The sequence below is a fragment of the Manacus candei genome, unplaced genomic scaffold (assembly GCF_025592945.1).
Source record: "Manacus candei isolate 608988 ecotype Guabito, Panama unplaced genomic scaffold, ASM2559294v1 h1tg000003l, whole genome shotgun sequence".
Lineage (NCBI taxonomy): Eukaryota > Metazoa > Chordata > Aves > Passeriformes > Pipridae > Manacus > Manacus candei.
In genome coordinates, this window is record NW_026138051.1 from 18,996,567 (window position 1) to 19,014,359 (window position 17,793).

At 43.6% G+C, this 17,793-nt stretch overlaps 1 protein-coding gene across 3 annotated transcripts in view; it reads right to left on the reverse strand.

Annotated features, from left to right (window-relative positions):
• Nucleotides 1-5,735: 5,735 nt before the first annotated feature.
• Nucleotides 5,736-17,793, reverse strand: part of AMOT (angiomotin) — a 59,185-nt gene continuing 47,127 nt past the window's right edge. For all 3 annotated transcript variants that reach the window (XM_051790560.1, XM_051790540.1, XM_051790551.1), the window contains 6 exons: nucleotides 13,147-13,296; nucleotides 11,440-11,630; nucleotides 9,420-9,542; nucleotides 8,531-8,763; nucleotides 7,473-7,697; nucleotides 5,736-6,430 (listed from right to left, as the gene is read on the reverse strand). In XM_051790560.1, coding sequence (XP_051646520.1) covers nucleotides 6,330-6,430; nucleotides 7,473-7,697; nucleotides 8,531-8,763; nucleotides 9,420-9,542; nucleotides 11,440-11,630; nucleotides 13,147-13,296 — 1,023 coding nt within the window. In that variant the 3' untranslated portion in view covers nucleotides 5,736-6,329. The remainder of the gene's footprint in view (nucleotides 6,431-7,472; nucleotides 7,698-8,530; nucleotides 8,764-9,419; nucleotides 9,543-11,439; nucleotides 11,631-13,146; nucleotides 13,297-17,793) is intronic.

The following is a 17,793-nucleotide window of genomic DNA, read 5'->3' on the forward strand; positions in this document are numbered from 1 at the left end:
AGCCATTTTATATTATTCTTTCTTGCAAAATTCAGATAAATGTTCCAGAATATATAAAATGCTCAAATTTTGTCTTGGGGAGCAGGAAGGGGAGGCACAGAGCTGTCTCTAGGAAAGGTCCTGTGGTATTGCAGAGTCTTGCTTTTCTCCAGAGGTATTTAACAGCAGTAACATGCAACACTTTACAATAAATAGAATAATGCAACCCTTGGGACTGTACTCACAGTGCCCTGTTTTAGCTTCTAACTCCCTTCTCCCACCTGTGGGGCTGTCATGGAAACAACCACTACCTACATGGCACTTAGTGAGGATTTGGAGTGAAGGCCCTTTTTCACCTAAGCAAACCTAAACAGCCAACCTTTTAATTTAATTTCCCTTTTAAGCCCCAACCCCTGGCGTGCCCACAGCAGGTAACAGGATTGCAGGAGATGGCTCTACCATGCAGGTGCCCAACAGATGCACCAGCGGAGCAGGGGCTGGCGCCGTGTCCGCACGCAGAGATGGTTCTGGGAGGTGGTTATGGACAAGTCAACACACCTCCATGAAAGGCAAGGGGATGTGAAATCCCAGATGCTCCCTGCGTGGCTGTGGCTGCTCCCCAGGAGGCAGTGGTTGGATCTTTGGCCCAGCCCGGGGGGTTTGGGCGATGCCCAACCCGTCCCCTCACACCCGTGTGCACGTGGCCCAGGGTTGTTTTATCAAACACACCAGCCCTTTGCCAGCTCCTGTAGCTGGGGCCTTTTGTCTGGCTGGGTTTTTTTTTTTTTTTGGTCTTCTTGTTTCTACTCTGGCATGCCAGAGAGATTTATAGAAACAACATCAAAAGGCCTGAGAGCAGAGGGGATGGATGTGCTGAGCTGACCACTGGCCTCAGATTTGTAAAGCCAGTATTTATTACAGCAGGGGAGGTGACAGCTATGTTAAGATAAAACTCAGTGATAAAAGTCAACAGTGAGAATGCATCAAGGCTGACCACTTCCAAGCAGCTTCCCCCTAATCCCTGCTCCTTCCTTCCACCCGTGGGATGAGAGAGGAAAGATAAATTGGAGGCAACAAAATGCACCAAAAATACACGAACAAAAAGCACACGGGTCTGTTGAAAGGTTGTGATGTAGAAAATACTCTCAGGACTGAAGGCTGCTCACCCTCCAGAGTGCTGATATCCTCAGATGTCTGAAAAAGGGTCCAGGCATCAAAGGAGAGGCGACTGCACTGTCACTGCAGCTCAAAGTGCTGTTAATCTGGCTATTGAAAGGTGTGAAAGCTGTGGGCAGCTGCAGGGTGGGCCAGAAGGAAAAAGTAAAACGGGATGCTTGAGGGAAAAGACTGGAATGTCAATTATTTCATCCTGTAAAATCTCTAATTAGGAGTCAAAAACTTAAAGACAGAGGCCGAGCAGCAGTGAGGAGTAGGTAAGGTGAAGATTGTTTTTGGTTTATATTCAACAAGCTTTTCATGCTAAGCAAATTTACTGCAAAATGAGCAAAGCAGTGGAAAAAAGTTGAAAACACAGGATCAACTCTTTAAAAATACACAGGTAGACATTTACAAGGCCTCTTGGTGCATATTTACACTGACTATTTTGTTTTCTTTCTTAGAGTTAAAGCTGCCATAAACCTTCAAAGACTTTAGGGCTGTTTCAACAGCTGAATTACAAAACAGCTCAGTCACATATTACAAAATAAATCCGATGGTTCAAATAAAGAGAAGAAAATAATGCACGTGATTCACTTCAATATAGAGTTATATAGGAAATATCCTTCTCTTGGCACACTTTTGACAGTTGTGAAATGGCAAACTTTTAGTATTGAATTTATACTTTGATATTTTGGATCCTGAAGAGAAGCAGACAACTGGTCCCCTGTTAGACCACAACCCTGCTGGAAGGGAAACTGGTTGAAGCCATTTGCACCCCGAAACTCCTCCTCTACAAATGGAAGAGACCAAAATGACCAGACTGGCATCCTGGGTGACAACCTCTCAGGATGAGCCCTGCTCCATGGCCAAAGCAACAGGGCAGCATTTTCCCAGCTCTCTCCAGAGGCTCCAGGCTGCTCTCCAGTTATTTCAGCATCTCCACTGTTGAGCCTGAGCACAGCCCAAGCTGAACCAACCAAGTGTTCCAACACTTCAGAACTTGAGACAACATGGGTTCTGCTCAAGTCAGGAAGGCAGCTGGTCATCTTTTCCTTATATCTCCATGGTTTAGCACACCCCTAAAGCTGCAGTCAGACAGCACAATGCAAACCAGTTGGGTTTCAATGCTTCTGAAAGCCTATGAGATGATATTGGTGGAAGCCAGACTCTAGAATCAACTTAGAATAAGATCTTTTTGAAAAGAAATGTATTTTCTTCATAAATACAGTACAATTACATTTTACAATTTTTTTTTACTTCCTAGACATAAAACCACTAGCTTTTACAAAAGAGTTCCTATACAAATACATGAAAAGAGATCCCCCTCTCCCCACAGCCCCCTGTCCGCCCGCCCCTGCCATGGAGCAAACCCACCAGCAGTGGTTCAGTGAATCCTGGGATAACCTGTGCCAGCCCTAGGGAGGGACACAAACACCCCCAGGGTTTTGCCCACCCTGACTGCACCGAGTTCTGGTCCCTGTGGGAAGAGCCCTCGGCCTGGCCCAGCTGTCAGGATTCACTGTGCAGGTGTCACACATCCTGCTCACCACTGCGGGCTCCCGGAGCAGGAGCTGCCCATGGAAATGGGCCTGGCCTAAATCTCTGCAAGTCCCCTCACTCAGGCAGTCTCAAAACAAAGCAAAGCTTCTTTACAGCAAAGCTGCTGCAAACAGCAGCAGCAGAGGCCACATGCACAGAATTTCGCCCCATAAGACATGCTGAGCTCAGTCCCCTGTGCAGACTCCTGAGAAGCAACTCACACAACCCCTTGAGTCCTCAGACACAAAATTGCTGCTCTAGACCCCGCCAGGAGCTGCCAGGCAGGAGCTGTGTAAGTTAATAACAACACTGGGCCAGGTGGGAACAAAAGTCTCTGGATCTCAGGCAGTTCCTCGAGCCGCCAAATCCCTAAGGAACTGCCCAAGGGAAGGACTTGAGAGTTTAGCCATTCTGTAAGCAGTGAAAGGAAAGAGGAAACATAACTAAACTTAATTTTCTTGTTTCGCTCTACAAAGAAGAATATGTGGCTTTCTTTATAAAAAGCTACAATTCTGCTTCTAATACCCGAGTTTAAGAAAAACTCTTAGTCTAAAATTTTGGTTTGCAAAGGTCATTGCAATCATTGTTAAAAATCACTTTCTACTAGAAATAAGCTCTACAGAAGGCAAAGGAACTAGGTGTGCAGTTTGTCTCCTTAAAGCAGTTTCTGTTTAAAACCACAATGAAGGTCTGTACAGAGACTGAAGGCTGTAGGACACATCTTCCTCAAAGCAAGCGGCTCCTTTACATTCACATCAGGACGGCTCGGAGGAAGCTCGAGGGACAGAATACATTCCTGATGGCTCCTAGTTTGGCAGCACAGGAAAATGACCTCCAACTTCCACATCAAAAAGTTTTCGGGGTTTTGCTTAAAAAGAAATAAAAACTACAAAATAGGGCAAAGAACCTGACCCAAACAACGTAAATCTGCACCATTTTCTTCCAATATTACTTCCACAGGCTCTTGCCAAGGCTCCTGCAATCCTGATGGTTTGGGCCGTCAGCGACCACCTGGCTTCCATTTTTGGAGGAGACAGTTGCTGTCCATCATCTACATTTTATTCACAGAAAGCTATTATGTCAGATTTTTTATTTGTAAAAATAAATCACAGTGGCACTCTGAAAACAATGAGCTGCAACGAGGATAAACCAAATTACATTTACCTAAAGAGACAATATTGACTGGGGAAAATCAGTTTTCTGAGAGATTTTACCTGTAAAGGATCCAAATTTCCCCAGATGTTTTAGAATTAATGTGAATCAAGTGAGTTGGAACCTTTTATCTAGAGCCCTATGGTTGTAAAACTTCTTTCACACTGCTCAGAAGTATTTGTAAACATGGAATATAATTTTTCCTGACTTTAAAAGAACAGAAAAGCACTCAAACCTGCTCTGAGACAGATACTCAATGGCATTTTATCTCCCTTGTTCATTCTAAGCCACAAAATATAATATATTTCTGCTGCAATGGCAAAAAGATGGGACACCTTGAGCTAATGAGCAAATCTCCTGCATTTCCAACAGCTGTGGAGGAGGAAGAGAAATCACTTCAAGTCGTCCGGGGTGGACATAACTTCATATAATGGGATGGGATTAAGCCAAGAGAAATAAATGTAAGACATTCTCAGGGATGAGAAGGAAGAGGCTGTGGACAGTTTGCCTACAAAAAGGCAAACTCCACAAAGTTTGCCTACAAAGAGGAGAACTGATTCAGAGGGAAAGAAGGTCCATAACTGTCCAGAGAGATGTTGTCCCATGTGGCACAGACAGTCCAAGTCCTGAAGGGCAGCTCTGAAATGTCTGAAGTGGTGCTGGAAGGGGGTTTGTGCTGCCTGCTAGAGCAGTGACTGCTAAAGCCATACACACTCAGTGCATCTCTTACCTTACACACTTGGCCATCTCTGGCTTCTGTGGGACTGGGGATATGGCCTGAAGAACACTAACAAGGAGCAAATCTGCTAGAAATGATGGGAAGTGTTTTCCTTGCAGCTGACCTTTAGGCACCACCAAGTCCCTCGTGCAGCAGACAGAAGGCACCTCCTTTCCCCTCCCAACCCTCCACTGTGAAACTCATGTGGTATCTGTTGATCTGATAAGGCCATTTCAATTGAACATCACAGCAGTAATGTCAACTAAGGAAGAATCAAAGACATTCACTAACTGTTTGATGATTAATTGCTGGATTTCCTTATTTCTGAGATGAAATGATCAGAAACAAAAATCTGGCTACTCTAATGCTGCATAGAAAGCTGAAACTAGCCAGGCTCCCCATGTGTGAGCACTGGCTAAGGAAATATTCTAACATTCACGTACAAAAAGAATAGTTTTTAATAGAAATTAATATTGAAGTGTTTTAATAAAATGCAAAGACAGTAACAAAAAAATACTCATGTACTTCTATTGGTCTTAATATCTCCTTATAGTATCTGTAACCAAAGCACTGCTGTGCTAGCTCCCAAAAATCTGAAAGTGAATCTCATGACTTAAATGTGTAACTTTCTTCTGTGATGCCTCTGGGACTTTAAGCCACTCTCTCCAGTGAGATGAACTAAAAAAGTATTTTGGAAGGAAAGAACCTTCCATCTGAACCTCTACATAGAGTTTCTCTTTAAAGCTCTACCTCTGAGGCTTTGCTATAGGACAAAGAATCCAGTCCCTCCAAACAGAAGGGACATATAAAGTAGAGGGGCATTTGAAAAATAGAAAAATCTGCTCCAGAGAAACATCTCCACAGATGTAGTAGATTAAGTTGCTAATAATGAAAAGCAACAGGTCTTCCCACTTGCACTATGGTAAATTTGGAGTAGTTCCACCAAAGCCAATGGAATTAAAATGACAGAAATCTGATCTAACAGATCAGGACCAGGCCTGTAAACTCTCCTCTTTTAATTTATGTAAAACATGAATGCAATATATTATTTACTATCCACTGCATAAATTACTGAAAAAGTACTTAAGTTTAAAAGTGTGGCAAATCTTGCAATGAAACTAAAAATGTGAAATGCAACATTAATCACCGGAGTAATTTTTTTTTAATAAAGAAATAATAAAGAAAGAAATTTGGGAAGTAAAAAAAAAAAGTTACTGCACTGAAAATGGAAATCTTTCCAGCCTGTGAATATGAAATACCTATTCTGAGTTCTTACACTGAGAGGAAACAGGAAGTGAAAGGGAAATCTTCCTTGATCACAGCCCAGATTTATAAAAGCTTCTCAGAACACCTGATTCTAAAACCATTAAGTGATGCTCACAACAAAGTCCCTGGTTCTAATCATTATAAGGCCATTAAGCTCACCTTACTGCATTTAAGCTGGACATGTAACCAACACCTGTGAGAGCAGGTACTTCTGTTTAAGAGACTTTAAAAATACTGAAATGAGATCTCAGATGTAGCACACCTAAGTTCTAGGGGTTTTTTCCTCCAGATACGGTATTTAAAAAATAAAGGGGGAAACTTTCAAAGAAAAAGTGTTATGGGTTTTTTATAATTTAGAACAAATTATAAATTAACCTGTCCATACTTTTGAGACATAATATACAAGAGCAAACAGATGACCGTTCTTTTATTACTCAGGTACTACAATTTTTCCCAATAAAAATGTCTTTTAAAATTTCTTGCTACTGTTATCCAGCTCAGATCTTGGTACAGGCTTTCAGATGAGGTATTCTACCATCTCTCCATCTGGAAGGTCCTGCCCCATGGTCTGAACAGGGGCTTTTCTTTCAAGAGTGCTGGAGTGGAAGAGTGGCCCATCTACGTGATGAGGAAAAACAAGAGACAGACAAGACAATTATAACAAGAGAGTTGTAATTTCAATGAGGTTAGAAATATGACATTAACATTTTAAAAGTCATTTTCTATCATTGGCAAAAGACAGCTAATAACTTATTTCATTTTTAAAAATTCCATTCTCTACGTATGTAGCCAGACAAATAAAGATATTTTATGAAATTCCCTTTGGGTACCTCTCACTGATACACAAATCCACATAAAACTGGAGTGACTGCATTTAAACCAATGCAGTCAGCACAGACTTTCACCACCAAACCTGTCCCCATCTCCCTCGATACCCATTAAATAGCATAGCATGGGCAGGGTGCACAGCAGCCCAGCCAAATGCACTCTTCCATAAAGAACAACACCATTGTAATGTGTCTGTAAGGAGAAGAGGCAAGGTTGTGTAATCTGCATTGATTTGGCAGAGTGGGCTGGAAAATGAGCAGCTCTTGCCAGCTCGGAGCTCTGTGGGAAGCAAATTCAGCTTCTGTGACAGTCACTGTCAACTGGATGTGCTTGTGCCAAGGCTGAGGCTGGGCCTGCGACCAGGGCAGTGAACTAGACAGTCCCATCGTGATAGTTCCCTTTCCTTCTTCTTCCTCCTCTTTTCTGAGTCCACTTGTCTTTGAAAACCCACTCAATGCAATGGCCACTTTCAACAGCCTGTTTTCATATGCTGTTAAACCCCACATGCTGCTCACACTGACTTCAGAGTCAACACTGACTCAGAGACTGTCCTGGGATTTGCATCTCCCTGTTCCAATTCTCAGATCTCACTGTACCTCTCTAACCAGTGTGTCCATGCTTATGCTAGCACTCTTAAAGCTTTTTATCCTTCAGAGCATTTGAGACCTCTCAGAACACTGCTGTGCTTGCCCCCAAAACCCACCTGCCCTCACAAAAACTAGCCCCGGTTTGCCTGAACTGAAAAAGGGACATCAGGGCCTGCCCCACAGAGCAGCACTGACAGTGAGTGGGCAGCAGGGACCCCCCTGGGACAGCAGCTGAGCCCTGTTACCTGTTTTCTCTGCACTGTAGGTCAAGCTGGTGCTGGGGAGTCGTCCTGGGGCAGGAGCTGCAGGGGAAGGTGCAGCTTTGCTCTGTTCACTTCCCCGGTCTGTCTGGGTGCTGCAGTCTCTGCTGCCTGTTTTTGAGTGGGCTGACAGCAGTGGCGTGGAAGGAAGGACGGGAGAGGGGGTGGAGGGAATGGATTCGGAGCGATATTCTGTTCCCAGCAGAACACCTTCATGGAAAAAGGGAAGGAAATGTCACAATCACAGAAAACTAACTGGCATCAGTTCCTGTGCCCCTCGGCAGGACTTGCTCTAGGATCTCAAAAGTGCTCCATGCTTCAGGAGACAGCACTAATTTACCTTTCCATAGCACCTTTCACCACTGGGTGCTGAAGCACCTGAGGAATAGCAGTATCCTCGTGTTGCTGTTTGCAGGTGGGCACTAAGAGTTACCTGGCTCTAAGCACTGGCCCATCTTTGGCAGGGTAAAACTGCACACTGAAATCACCTGCAACAGGGTCTCATTCACATTTCAGGGTCTTTTACTCTCAGAGGGGGGCCTTTGGGCCTAACTTCCTCCCTGGAAAAAAAAAATCATCTAGGATTTGCTTTGTTACAACTCCATTTCTCGAAACAATGCTGTTGAGCCATTCCAGATAGGAGTCATGTTAGTGCAGGCACAACACTAGGGGATAGAAGTCCTGATTAGTATCTCTGCTCCTATTCAAGGAGACTTTACATGTCCAGCCAGCCATAACACCCAACAAAAAGCAAGTGCTTGAGAACTCTGAAAACTGTATCCCAAACATCCCTAATGTCAGGTACCAAACTGGGAATAAAGATCATACATTTTAATGAGAGAGCCTGGACATCAGAAGTCACTGTTTCCCAAAAGTGATTAAAACAAGCAGCTATTCCAAATGTGTCCCATCTTGCTTGCAGTCAGTTTTACTACATGCCAGGCCAGCTGGTCTGTCTGTCTAACACACCTTCCTCTGCTGCTCCTCCTCCCCTCTAAGCAGTGACCTGTGTATCTGAATTGCCACTGGTACTTGAAAATTACCCAGACTGCCTTTCCAGCTCTTGTCCTCCCTCTTCTCCTCCAGGATGGGAGTGCTGCTCAGCGTTGAGGAGTGGGACAGCAAGCCTGAGCCAGCGTTGGAGATGGACATGAGGGACTTGGCAGGTCTCATGGAGCTGAGCTGGTCTGTCTTGCCAGGCTCCTTCCGGGAGCGCTGCTGCAGGACTTTGATCATGGCATCCTTCTCAATGATCTGAGCATGGAGAGTCTTAATCCTTTTTGGGAAGTAAAATGAACAATTTATGAGTCTCCTGTCTCCCTGGACTGAAGCCTCAGTGTCCCCATGGCTGTGAGCAAGACCCTCTTAGGCATTTTGGGAGGTGGAGAGAGGATGACAGCGAGACTGCTGTCCTGGACACTGGCTGCTCACTGGCCCACAGAGTAAATTATGCACAAGAGAATGCACTGAGACACCCACCCACCTTTGGCTCCTGGAAGCTGCTCTAAACAGCCATGGAAGTGGCTTTGAGACAAAGCTGAGAGTTATGGCCAGGACATGAGACCAATAAAAAGAAGAGGATTATTGACACACTCTGGGGAGTCTGCACTGGACCTAACCCCAGGGAAAGCAGTTCTGTGAGACTGTTAAGAGGTGGTGGAGCCTGGGGTCTGATGAAGACACCCTGAAGAGAGAAGAGGAACAAGCTAGATGCAAAAAAATCTAAGACAAGACTTTTTTGCATTAGCCCTCAGTATCAAGACAGATTTTGGATTGCTATGTAGATACTTCCTTGGCTAGATGAGTGTGTGTCATCCTACATCGTTGCTGTTGGTGAAGATACAAGAATTGCTGGTTCTGAGGTGTCTACCCAGACAATTAATGTAAAATCCCTGTCTCAAGGAAGCCAGATAGGGCCAAACTGCACTTTACCTTCCCTCCATGTCAAGACATCTCCTGTTGGCAAGCAGAATCTCCTCCTCCTCCTTCTGGATGCGAGCTTCCAGTGAGGTGTCATAGCTGGGGTTGGGCGAGTGGCTGATCACCGTTGTGTCCCTGAGAACAAGCAGTACAGCAGATCAAGGACCTGATATGTTTGCTGCTTTCCTCCTAGCAGCACAAAATCATTGCTCAAAAGTAACAAACAAGAACATCCACTTTTTATGAGTTTAAGCTGGCTCAGTGTCTTCCAAAAATCCAGCTCCCAACTTCATTAGTGTCCTAATGAAGGTTAGATTATAAAAACATGCAAGTTATTACAACAATATCCTGTCCATCTCAGGCCAGTCTATAATCTAATGTAGATTAACTGCACTACTGTAAAGGGATCAATGAGGCAAATCATGGGGAAAGGGAAGGATATAGAACACCAGGTGTTTTTCTTCAACTGAAATAGCACAAACTTCACTGCAGATATAAAGCTTTTTCCCTTCCCCTTCCAACAGTATCATACAGGGAATGTGAGTATCAAAGGGAACAAGGCATGGAAGTTTCTTAAGCAGTCCTAAGCAGCTTGGTCCAAAACACTTGAAATGGGCTGAAAACAGTTTCAGGCTCATTCTGTACAGTGCCTGATGTTAACACTGTCATAGTTGTTCAGTCCACTAACCAAAACATAATGAGTATTTCATTCTACTTGTGAATGTGAAGGGCATGAGAAGGTCATTTACCAAATAAACCCAATGTGACCCAGATTCCTGCCTGTGCTCTAAAGCATCCTTCCTGCAACCTCAGGATGCTAGTTCCCACTAGGGAAGAGAAGGGAAAGAAATCTGTACACAGGGTAGATGAGGTTGCCCCCGAAACTAGTGGAAGCCCTCCCAGTAGCTAGATGGAAAAGCAGAGGCTGGCTCTTTCCTGACTGGACAGCATCTTTGTTCATTTAACAAAAGCTGACCAGCAACACATGCCCTCTCATTCCCCGATAAACAATAGACCAGGCCCCTACTTATCAGCCCATGCTGAAAATATAACGTGGCCTCTAAGGGCAAGCAGCAGCAAAAGCCTTTAGGGAATCTCTAGGGAGGCAGAAAACAGTGCACAAGAAGCATCAATATGCTGAAATAACAGCTTGCTTCTGGAGCAAGATAAGATAAGTCTTTAAACGCTAACACAGCAGCTCTGCAACTTTACCCCTGTAATTCCAGTATGATCTTACAAGCTGGAAAGCCAGCAGTGATAACAGCCCTATCTGGATTTGGCTCATGAAACAATCCACAGTAAAATCTGCCATCAAGGACCATAAACTAGAGAGCAATGAAATTCCATGTACACAATACCCAACGCTAAGGAGCTGCACTCCAACACAGCTCCCGTTTACCAACCAGCTGAGGCACTCAGGCCTATTTACAGCCATAGTAAGTGTTTCTGTGCAGTTGTCTTGGAATGTGAGCTTGTTACCAAATTTCAGACACCCTTCCCACCCCCACAAGCAGTGCTCTCCATACACAGCAGAATGTTTTGAGCAGAATTTCCAAGTAGATGTTTCTGGTTAGTAACCATGTTGAGGACAATACCACAAAGTAATTTGCAAAAACATTCTGGAGAACAAGGAAGCCATTCAGGGTGAATGATGTGAATCACCAAGCTCACCCCATCTCACATGACTTCAGAAAGGATTGATTCCTGCTTTAAAAATAAAAAAACAAACCCTTTCTCATACACCTATTTTTGAATCAACAGCTTCTAGGAATGGCTCAGAACAATTCTAGTCTGGAAAATGGCTCCTGCACGTGGAGGAATCTTCCTCTGGAAAAATGTTTCTAATTGCTGGCAATTCCACAGCTCCCAGAAAAAGCAGCCAAGCTCCACTTACATGAAGAAGTCTGAGGAGCCGTTCAGAACACAAGGCAAGCGATCATGGGAGGGTGGTATGACAACATTCCTTGGTGGGAAATATGACATTCAACTGGAAAAAGTAAACAATCCCAGTACTATGAAAAGTCTCATTTACCTCTGAGCAGCCACAGTTGCAGCTGCATCCAAAGCAAACTGTCTCATCACACTTTCCTCCAGGTATTTCTGTTCCCACTTGGTCATGTCAGCTTCCAGAGCAAGAATCCTTTCTTCCTTCTCCCGCAGGAGTTCCATGAGCGCCGTGGCGTTGTACTCGGAGACGTTGGCAGCCTGAGATGTGCCCTGACGCTGAGTCCCCAGAGAAAAAAAAACAAAACCACAAAGAGAAGTCTCAGGATGCGTCTGTAAGAATCAGGGTTGGTTGGTCTGCTTTTTGTTTGAAGGACAGAGGCTGCTCCAGAGCAGCACTGCTTTGACAAAAGAACCCCCCAAGTGAAATGCAGTTGTCTATGCAATCTTGGGCAGACTAATAAGCAAATGTCTGAGATAGAAAATACTCCTAAGGCCTTTTTCCATGTGCAAAGCCCAAAATGTGCATCCCAGAGCTAGATCATGCTATTCAGGTGTGATGTGTACAGCCCATCCATGATGCCTAAAGTAACATCGACCTTCTTCCAACAGTGTTTAGCAAAACACTAACTAGTTTACAAGAGCTATCACCCCTTTTAAAAAATACATCCAAAATATTTTTAAAGGATTTGGTCACTAAGTTAATATTATCAGTGTATACCTGGGGATTAAGTAGCTGGGGATTAAAATAATTCATTTCTAAAGCAATATTTGGAAGACAGGTAATGTTCCATTTCAAAACAAGAGTGGAGATTTGCTGAGCTAATAGTTCAATGGATAATCTGGGATTAGCAGGATATTTGACTTTAAAAAAAAATTTAAAAAATTTAAAAGAAAAGAAGTTGGGTGGACAAGTTTTTTTTATGCTCAGCTCAGAATTTTTAACCATGACAAGAAAGCAGTTTATTTTGTTTACTCAGGCTCAATGTAAAAAGTTGTTTAGAGTTCTTAATCTTCCAAAGGTAACACAGAAAAGTTTATCAAATTACTGTAACTCCTACTAAAACCAATACAAAAAAACCCAAGTAAGATTCAAATATCCATTCGTATGCAGAGGTGGAAGTCGGGGGATAAAAATAACCTGAAAACAGATGTGATTTAGAACACAGGCCTGCATCCTATTTCTAGTAAAATTTACACACCTGACAGTTCACCTGTGTTTGACCCAGGTTGAAGTAAAACTTCACATCCAATTCATAACACCCCTGCACAATCTACTACTCATTCATTCTTTTCACTGAAAAAGACTCACATTACACTCACAAGAATATAGTCTACATTTCCATCAACTGCATATATAGAATTGGTTTTGCTGCTTTAGTCTTGTGTGGGTTTTTTTAAATGCAAAAGTTTTTTGAAGGGCCTCTCTTCAGACTAGTTGTTAAGGAATTTTATATAAAATTCCAAACTGTGAACAAGATACTAAAAATAATTTCAAAGCAAATATAACCAGGATACCTAATGATAAAACAGCATCTAAGCTGTACAGCTGTGTCTGCACCCCAGCACAGGATGGATCCCCTATTGCTGCTTATCTAAATTTTCTGATTAAAATAGTACAAAATCAGGTAAAAACGATACAACAGCCAGCAAATCCACGACTCTAGCTAGCAAAAGAAACATCCCTTAATAATACAAGATGACAAAAACGCCACTGCCCTTCTTTTCTGTGTGGTGCAGGGTGTGGTGTGCAATCCCACAAGAGCCCCGGTCCAGCCCAGGGGAACAGGGGTACCTGCTGCATCCGCAGAGACTCCAGTTCTCTCTCCAGCCGTGTCCTCAGCCTGTGTTCCAGCTGTTCCCGCTTCTCACACGCTGCCTGCAGCTGAACCAAGGCCTGCTGCATCTTCTCCACCTTCTCCACATAGACCTGCTTCTTTTTGAGCTGAAATAAAGGAAGAAAATGCAACATAAATTAAATAATGAGAGTGAGTGAGTGAACTTCTGGCTTTGCACAGCAGCCAGGAGGATGTCCAGATGACCTGCAGCACCTGAAGTGAGCCTACAAGAAAGATGGAAAAAGACTATTTACAAGGGCCTGGAGTGACAGGACAAAAGGGGATAACTTCACATTGACAGAGGGCAGGGTTAGCTGGGATATTAGGAAGTGTTCCCTGTGAGGGTGGGGAGGCCCTGGCACAGGCTGCCCAGAGAAGCTGTGGCTGCCCCATCCCTGGAAGTGTCCAAGGCCAGGTTGGGGGGGGCTTGGAGCAACCTGGGCTAGTGGAAGGTGTCCCTGCCCATGGCAGGGGTGGGACTGGATGGGATGGTTTTTAAGGTCCCTTCCAATCCAAACCATTCCCTGACTCTATGATTCTATGACTGCTGTCAGTGAGCCTCAGACTCCTGCTCTAGACTCAGCCCTCAGGATTTTACAGGTCTGTCCCATCTCTGCTTTCCTGATGGGTATATTTGTCCTCTTTGACCTCGGCGACCCCATAGTAACGATGGGGAGACTGAGGAAAACACCTGTTGCAAACTTCTGAGAGCAGCAACAGACTAGAAAGGGCACCTGGGTTCATAATATTGTTTGAGTGAATTGACATGTTTCCAAGGTAACTGCAGCAAAGACAGTATTTAGAGCTGGTCCACAATCTGGGAACACTTTCAGTGCGACACTGAAAATTGCTGGCAGTGTTTTTACAAGGTTAAGCAGAAACTGATTCAAAACTTGTAGGATTCTATTCCAGTCCCACAATAATAAAATAATAGGATGAAAGCACACACCAGCCATGTCCCGTGCTCTCCCCATGCTGCAACCAGGTTTATTCCAGCAGCCTGGAATAATCTTGGCCCAGGGTGACCTGAGAGGTCCTGCTCTGTTCTTGCCCCTGCCCTTCCATCCTCCTCCATCGTTCATCCTGCAAACTAAGCTGTCTCACAACAAGCAACAAAAACTACCATGCTGAGCCCCCCCAATAACTGTATTAGCAAGGTTAATACAGAGTTCAGGCAGAAAAAAACCAAACTAATATATGAATAAACCAAAAAAAGAATAAAAATACACCCAGGGCCCAGCTCTATTTTAATATAGGGAATACTGGACACCTATGGACATTACTTTCTATTAAGGAAAAGACTAACAATTGCAATTAGCTGGCCTTCTGCAGCAAATTTGGGATACTGCTTTAGTAGCTGTGATTGTCATAAACCCTGAAATACAAAAACAGCAGGAAGCAGGCAACTTTTCCCAACAGTTGGAGCTGAAGTCCAGAGAATGCAAAACACAGACTCCCTTATGTGAGTTCAAAGAGCTGCTCTACAGCTTCATGGAAGAAAAGTCCACTGAGGGATATTAAAGACAAAAGACACCACTTTGGGCTCAGGAAGTCCTTCTTGGAAGTGGAAAATACTCTGGGAAAGTATCACTGCTTGCTGGCCCCATTCTGATAACGCTCCCTAGGAATCTGCTCTAAGTTTCAGCAGACATAGGATACTTTGATCTGAACAACATGAGCCATTCTTACATTGCACCTTTGTTCCAAAAAGGTCTTATCATGTGTTTCTTCAAAACTTTTCCCTTTTCTCACTCCTCGTTCCTCGAGGCAATGCAGAGATTGCAATGTGAATAGCGGAGAGAGAAAAATCCCCAAACACTATTAATCCCAGACATGGTATCCTTTTCTTCTCTTCATAAAGTCAGCAGGCATCTAATTCTCACAGCATGAATGTTGCTGCCTTAGAGGATTTTCCCCCAACAAGTATTTTACAATAAAAGTTACAATAAACAGTGAGCAATCCAGCCAAAGGACTTCCCACCAGTGCATGTACAGTAGAAAGGTATTTTTATTCAATTGCTCAAGATTTCAAGCTTGTTTGGAATGGGAGGGACAAGCAACACTACACTTAGATTAACAGCAGCTCAAAGTGGCCAAAAGAGAGAAACTATGGGGTTAGCAGCAGAACCTAGAAAGGGAGAGCACCCAGTATCTTGAATTTTGACCTGGACAAGAGTAAGAAACAACCTGATAAACCCACTAGCAGTGAAATAGTATGCATCAAGCTGAATAATAATATATTGCAAATCAGCTCTCCTCCCCCTCTCTTCTGGACAGGGGGATAAAAGAGTTGAGGATGCAGTGATGCACATTTGGTCTCTTATTACCTACTACAAAGCATTTAAATTTCTGAAAAGTTTTTTAACACACAGGTAAAATCCTCCCTGCAAAAGCAGCCACTGACAACATTTTACTGGTTTCAAAATGAACAAACCTGAGTATGGGTATGCGTGGATAAACGTTCTGGCCTGCATTCAAAGAACACCAAGAGACCAGCCAGAAAACAGAACCAGGACACAGAAATTCCACTGAAACAGTCACTTTGAAAATGCTCCCATCAGCCAAACCTGCAGGTGGAAAGTTGCAACACAAGCTGTTGCCCAACTTCCTGCACTGCCTGCACATGCCTGACTTGGGCACCAGACCCAACGTACAAGCACAGCTTGTTCAGTGGCTTTGCAGAAAGACATTTTCTCCCCCTTCATAAGGTACACCTCATCTTCCAGCATCAGGAAGAATTAGGAATGGTAGAATATCTGGGACTCGTGTGTGTATTTTTTTAACAACGTAAAACTGAGAATTAATTCAGGAATTCCTTAAGTAATTTTCAGTTTTTTGGAACCCAGATGTTCCATAAGCTTTAAAGGCACGGATGTGCTCCACACAACTCAGCTTTCCCAATGTCTTTTGTCAGAATTATCCTTTATCTATAGGATTGTTTCATTTCACACACTTCCTGCACTGTCAACTCACTGCATATTCTGGTACTTTCATTTCCAGCTCTGCCACTCTGCGAGTGTTCATGAGAACAATTTACCCTTCTGTGGACCAGGACTCTCCAGGAGTGGCAGAACTGAAATCTAATTTTTATATTTTTTATTTCTTAAACTTTATGACTTCATCTGTCCTCTCAAAGTAAAGAGGATCAGGAATGATTTTCCCAAGCACAGAGGGATTTCATTACCATAAATTGAGAGTATGATCTTGTTTTCCTAAGACAGGAATTGGAAACAATTTCCTGAGTATTGCCAGGGTGCTGAAGACATAAGTAAGTTGGGAGGAAGGAAAAAAAGGCAGCATGCTGAGGCTTGTTCTTGGTCATTTGCCATGGATTCCCCACCCTCTCTCTTCCATCATAGAACCTTGGCTCAATGCCAAGGGTCACAACAGCATCTACCACAGCAGAGATGGCATCAAAGGATGCTGGAATTCTCTCCTCTGCATCAGGCCTTGCAGTGAACACATGCTCTAGGTAAGAGTTCATTCCCGAAGCTTTACAAGGATGCAGTCACACCCTTCAGTATGTAATTTTAAATAAATTTGACAAGATAGTAACTTTTCTTTTGATGGTACAACATTTAACTAAGAAGCAAACTCATGGTCACATAATGTATCATAACTGCTTTGCCTCAAAGGGTGCTCTGAAAATGCAGAGCATTTTGCTCATGAGGATATCTTTATTATAACAGCTATTTAAGATGTAAGATCTCAAATAACCTCAGTGCATGTCTGGAGGCACAGCAGAGCACTTCAGCATGACTGTATCCCTTCCCAGCATTTCCTGCAGCACAGAGCACAACTTTATTAATATCATTATCTTCTCCAGGTCAATCCCTGACTGCTTTGGAAAATGTCCTAACCAAGAATCAGAGATCAGGCTATAATTTTATCAATAATATTTTCTAACTAAACTAGTGCAAACAAGAGCATTCACTCTCCAGTTCCCATTTACTACAAAGCTTATGTAAATTCTGCAACAGGACCAAGGACAAGAAAAATAAAGAGGACCAGGAGTGGCTTGGGCTCTGCAGAAATCGGGTACACGAAGTGCAAAGTGAAGCAGGGAATACCCCAGGATTCCCTGGCTGCCTGATCAAGTATTTCTGGCTTCATTTTATTTCCTCATTCTTTGCATGGTCTAAACCCAGTGGCCAAGGATAAAGTTTTCCTCTCAGAAATAGGGGTACTTGATTATTATTACAACTGTCCAGCAGAAGGGGGATTAACATTCTGAAAGCCAAACAAATCCTATTCCTCCATTTACTCAGGCTTTGACAAACCACACAATCTCATTCAGGGATCCCAAGTTCTTGCAGAAGGAAGGCTGGGAAGGGGCACAGAGGTTTCATGCACAGGGAGCAGGGGTACACAGGAACAATGAATTTTCACTGTCAAGTCCCAGGGGAGGCTGTAACATCCTCGACTGGAGCTGCCTGTGCAGGACAAACGCAGTCCTGGACGCAGCAGGTGAGGGGGAAAGAAGGATCTTTTTGTAGAGATCATTGCTTCCAGATGCATTACTCAGCAAACATTTTTTCTAGGGAAGAAGAGAAAATTTCCTGCGTAGCCATCAATGATTCAGAACTCTCCCAGGCATTTTGTCA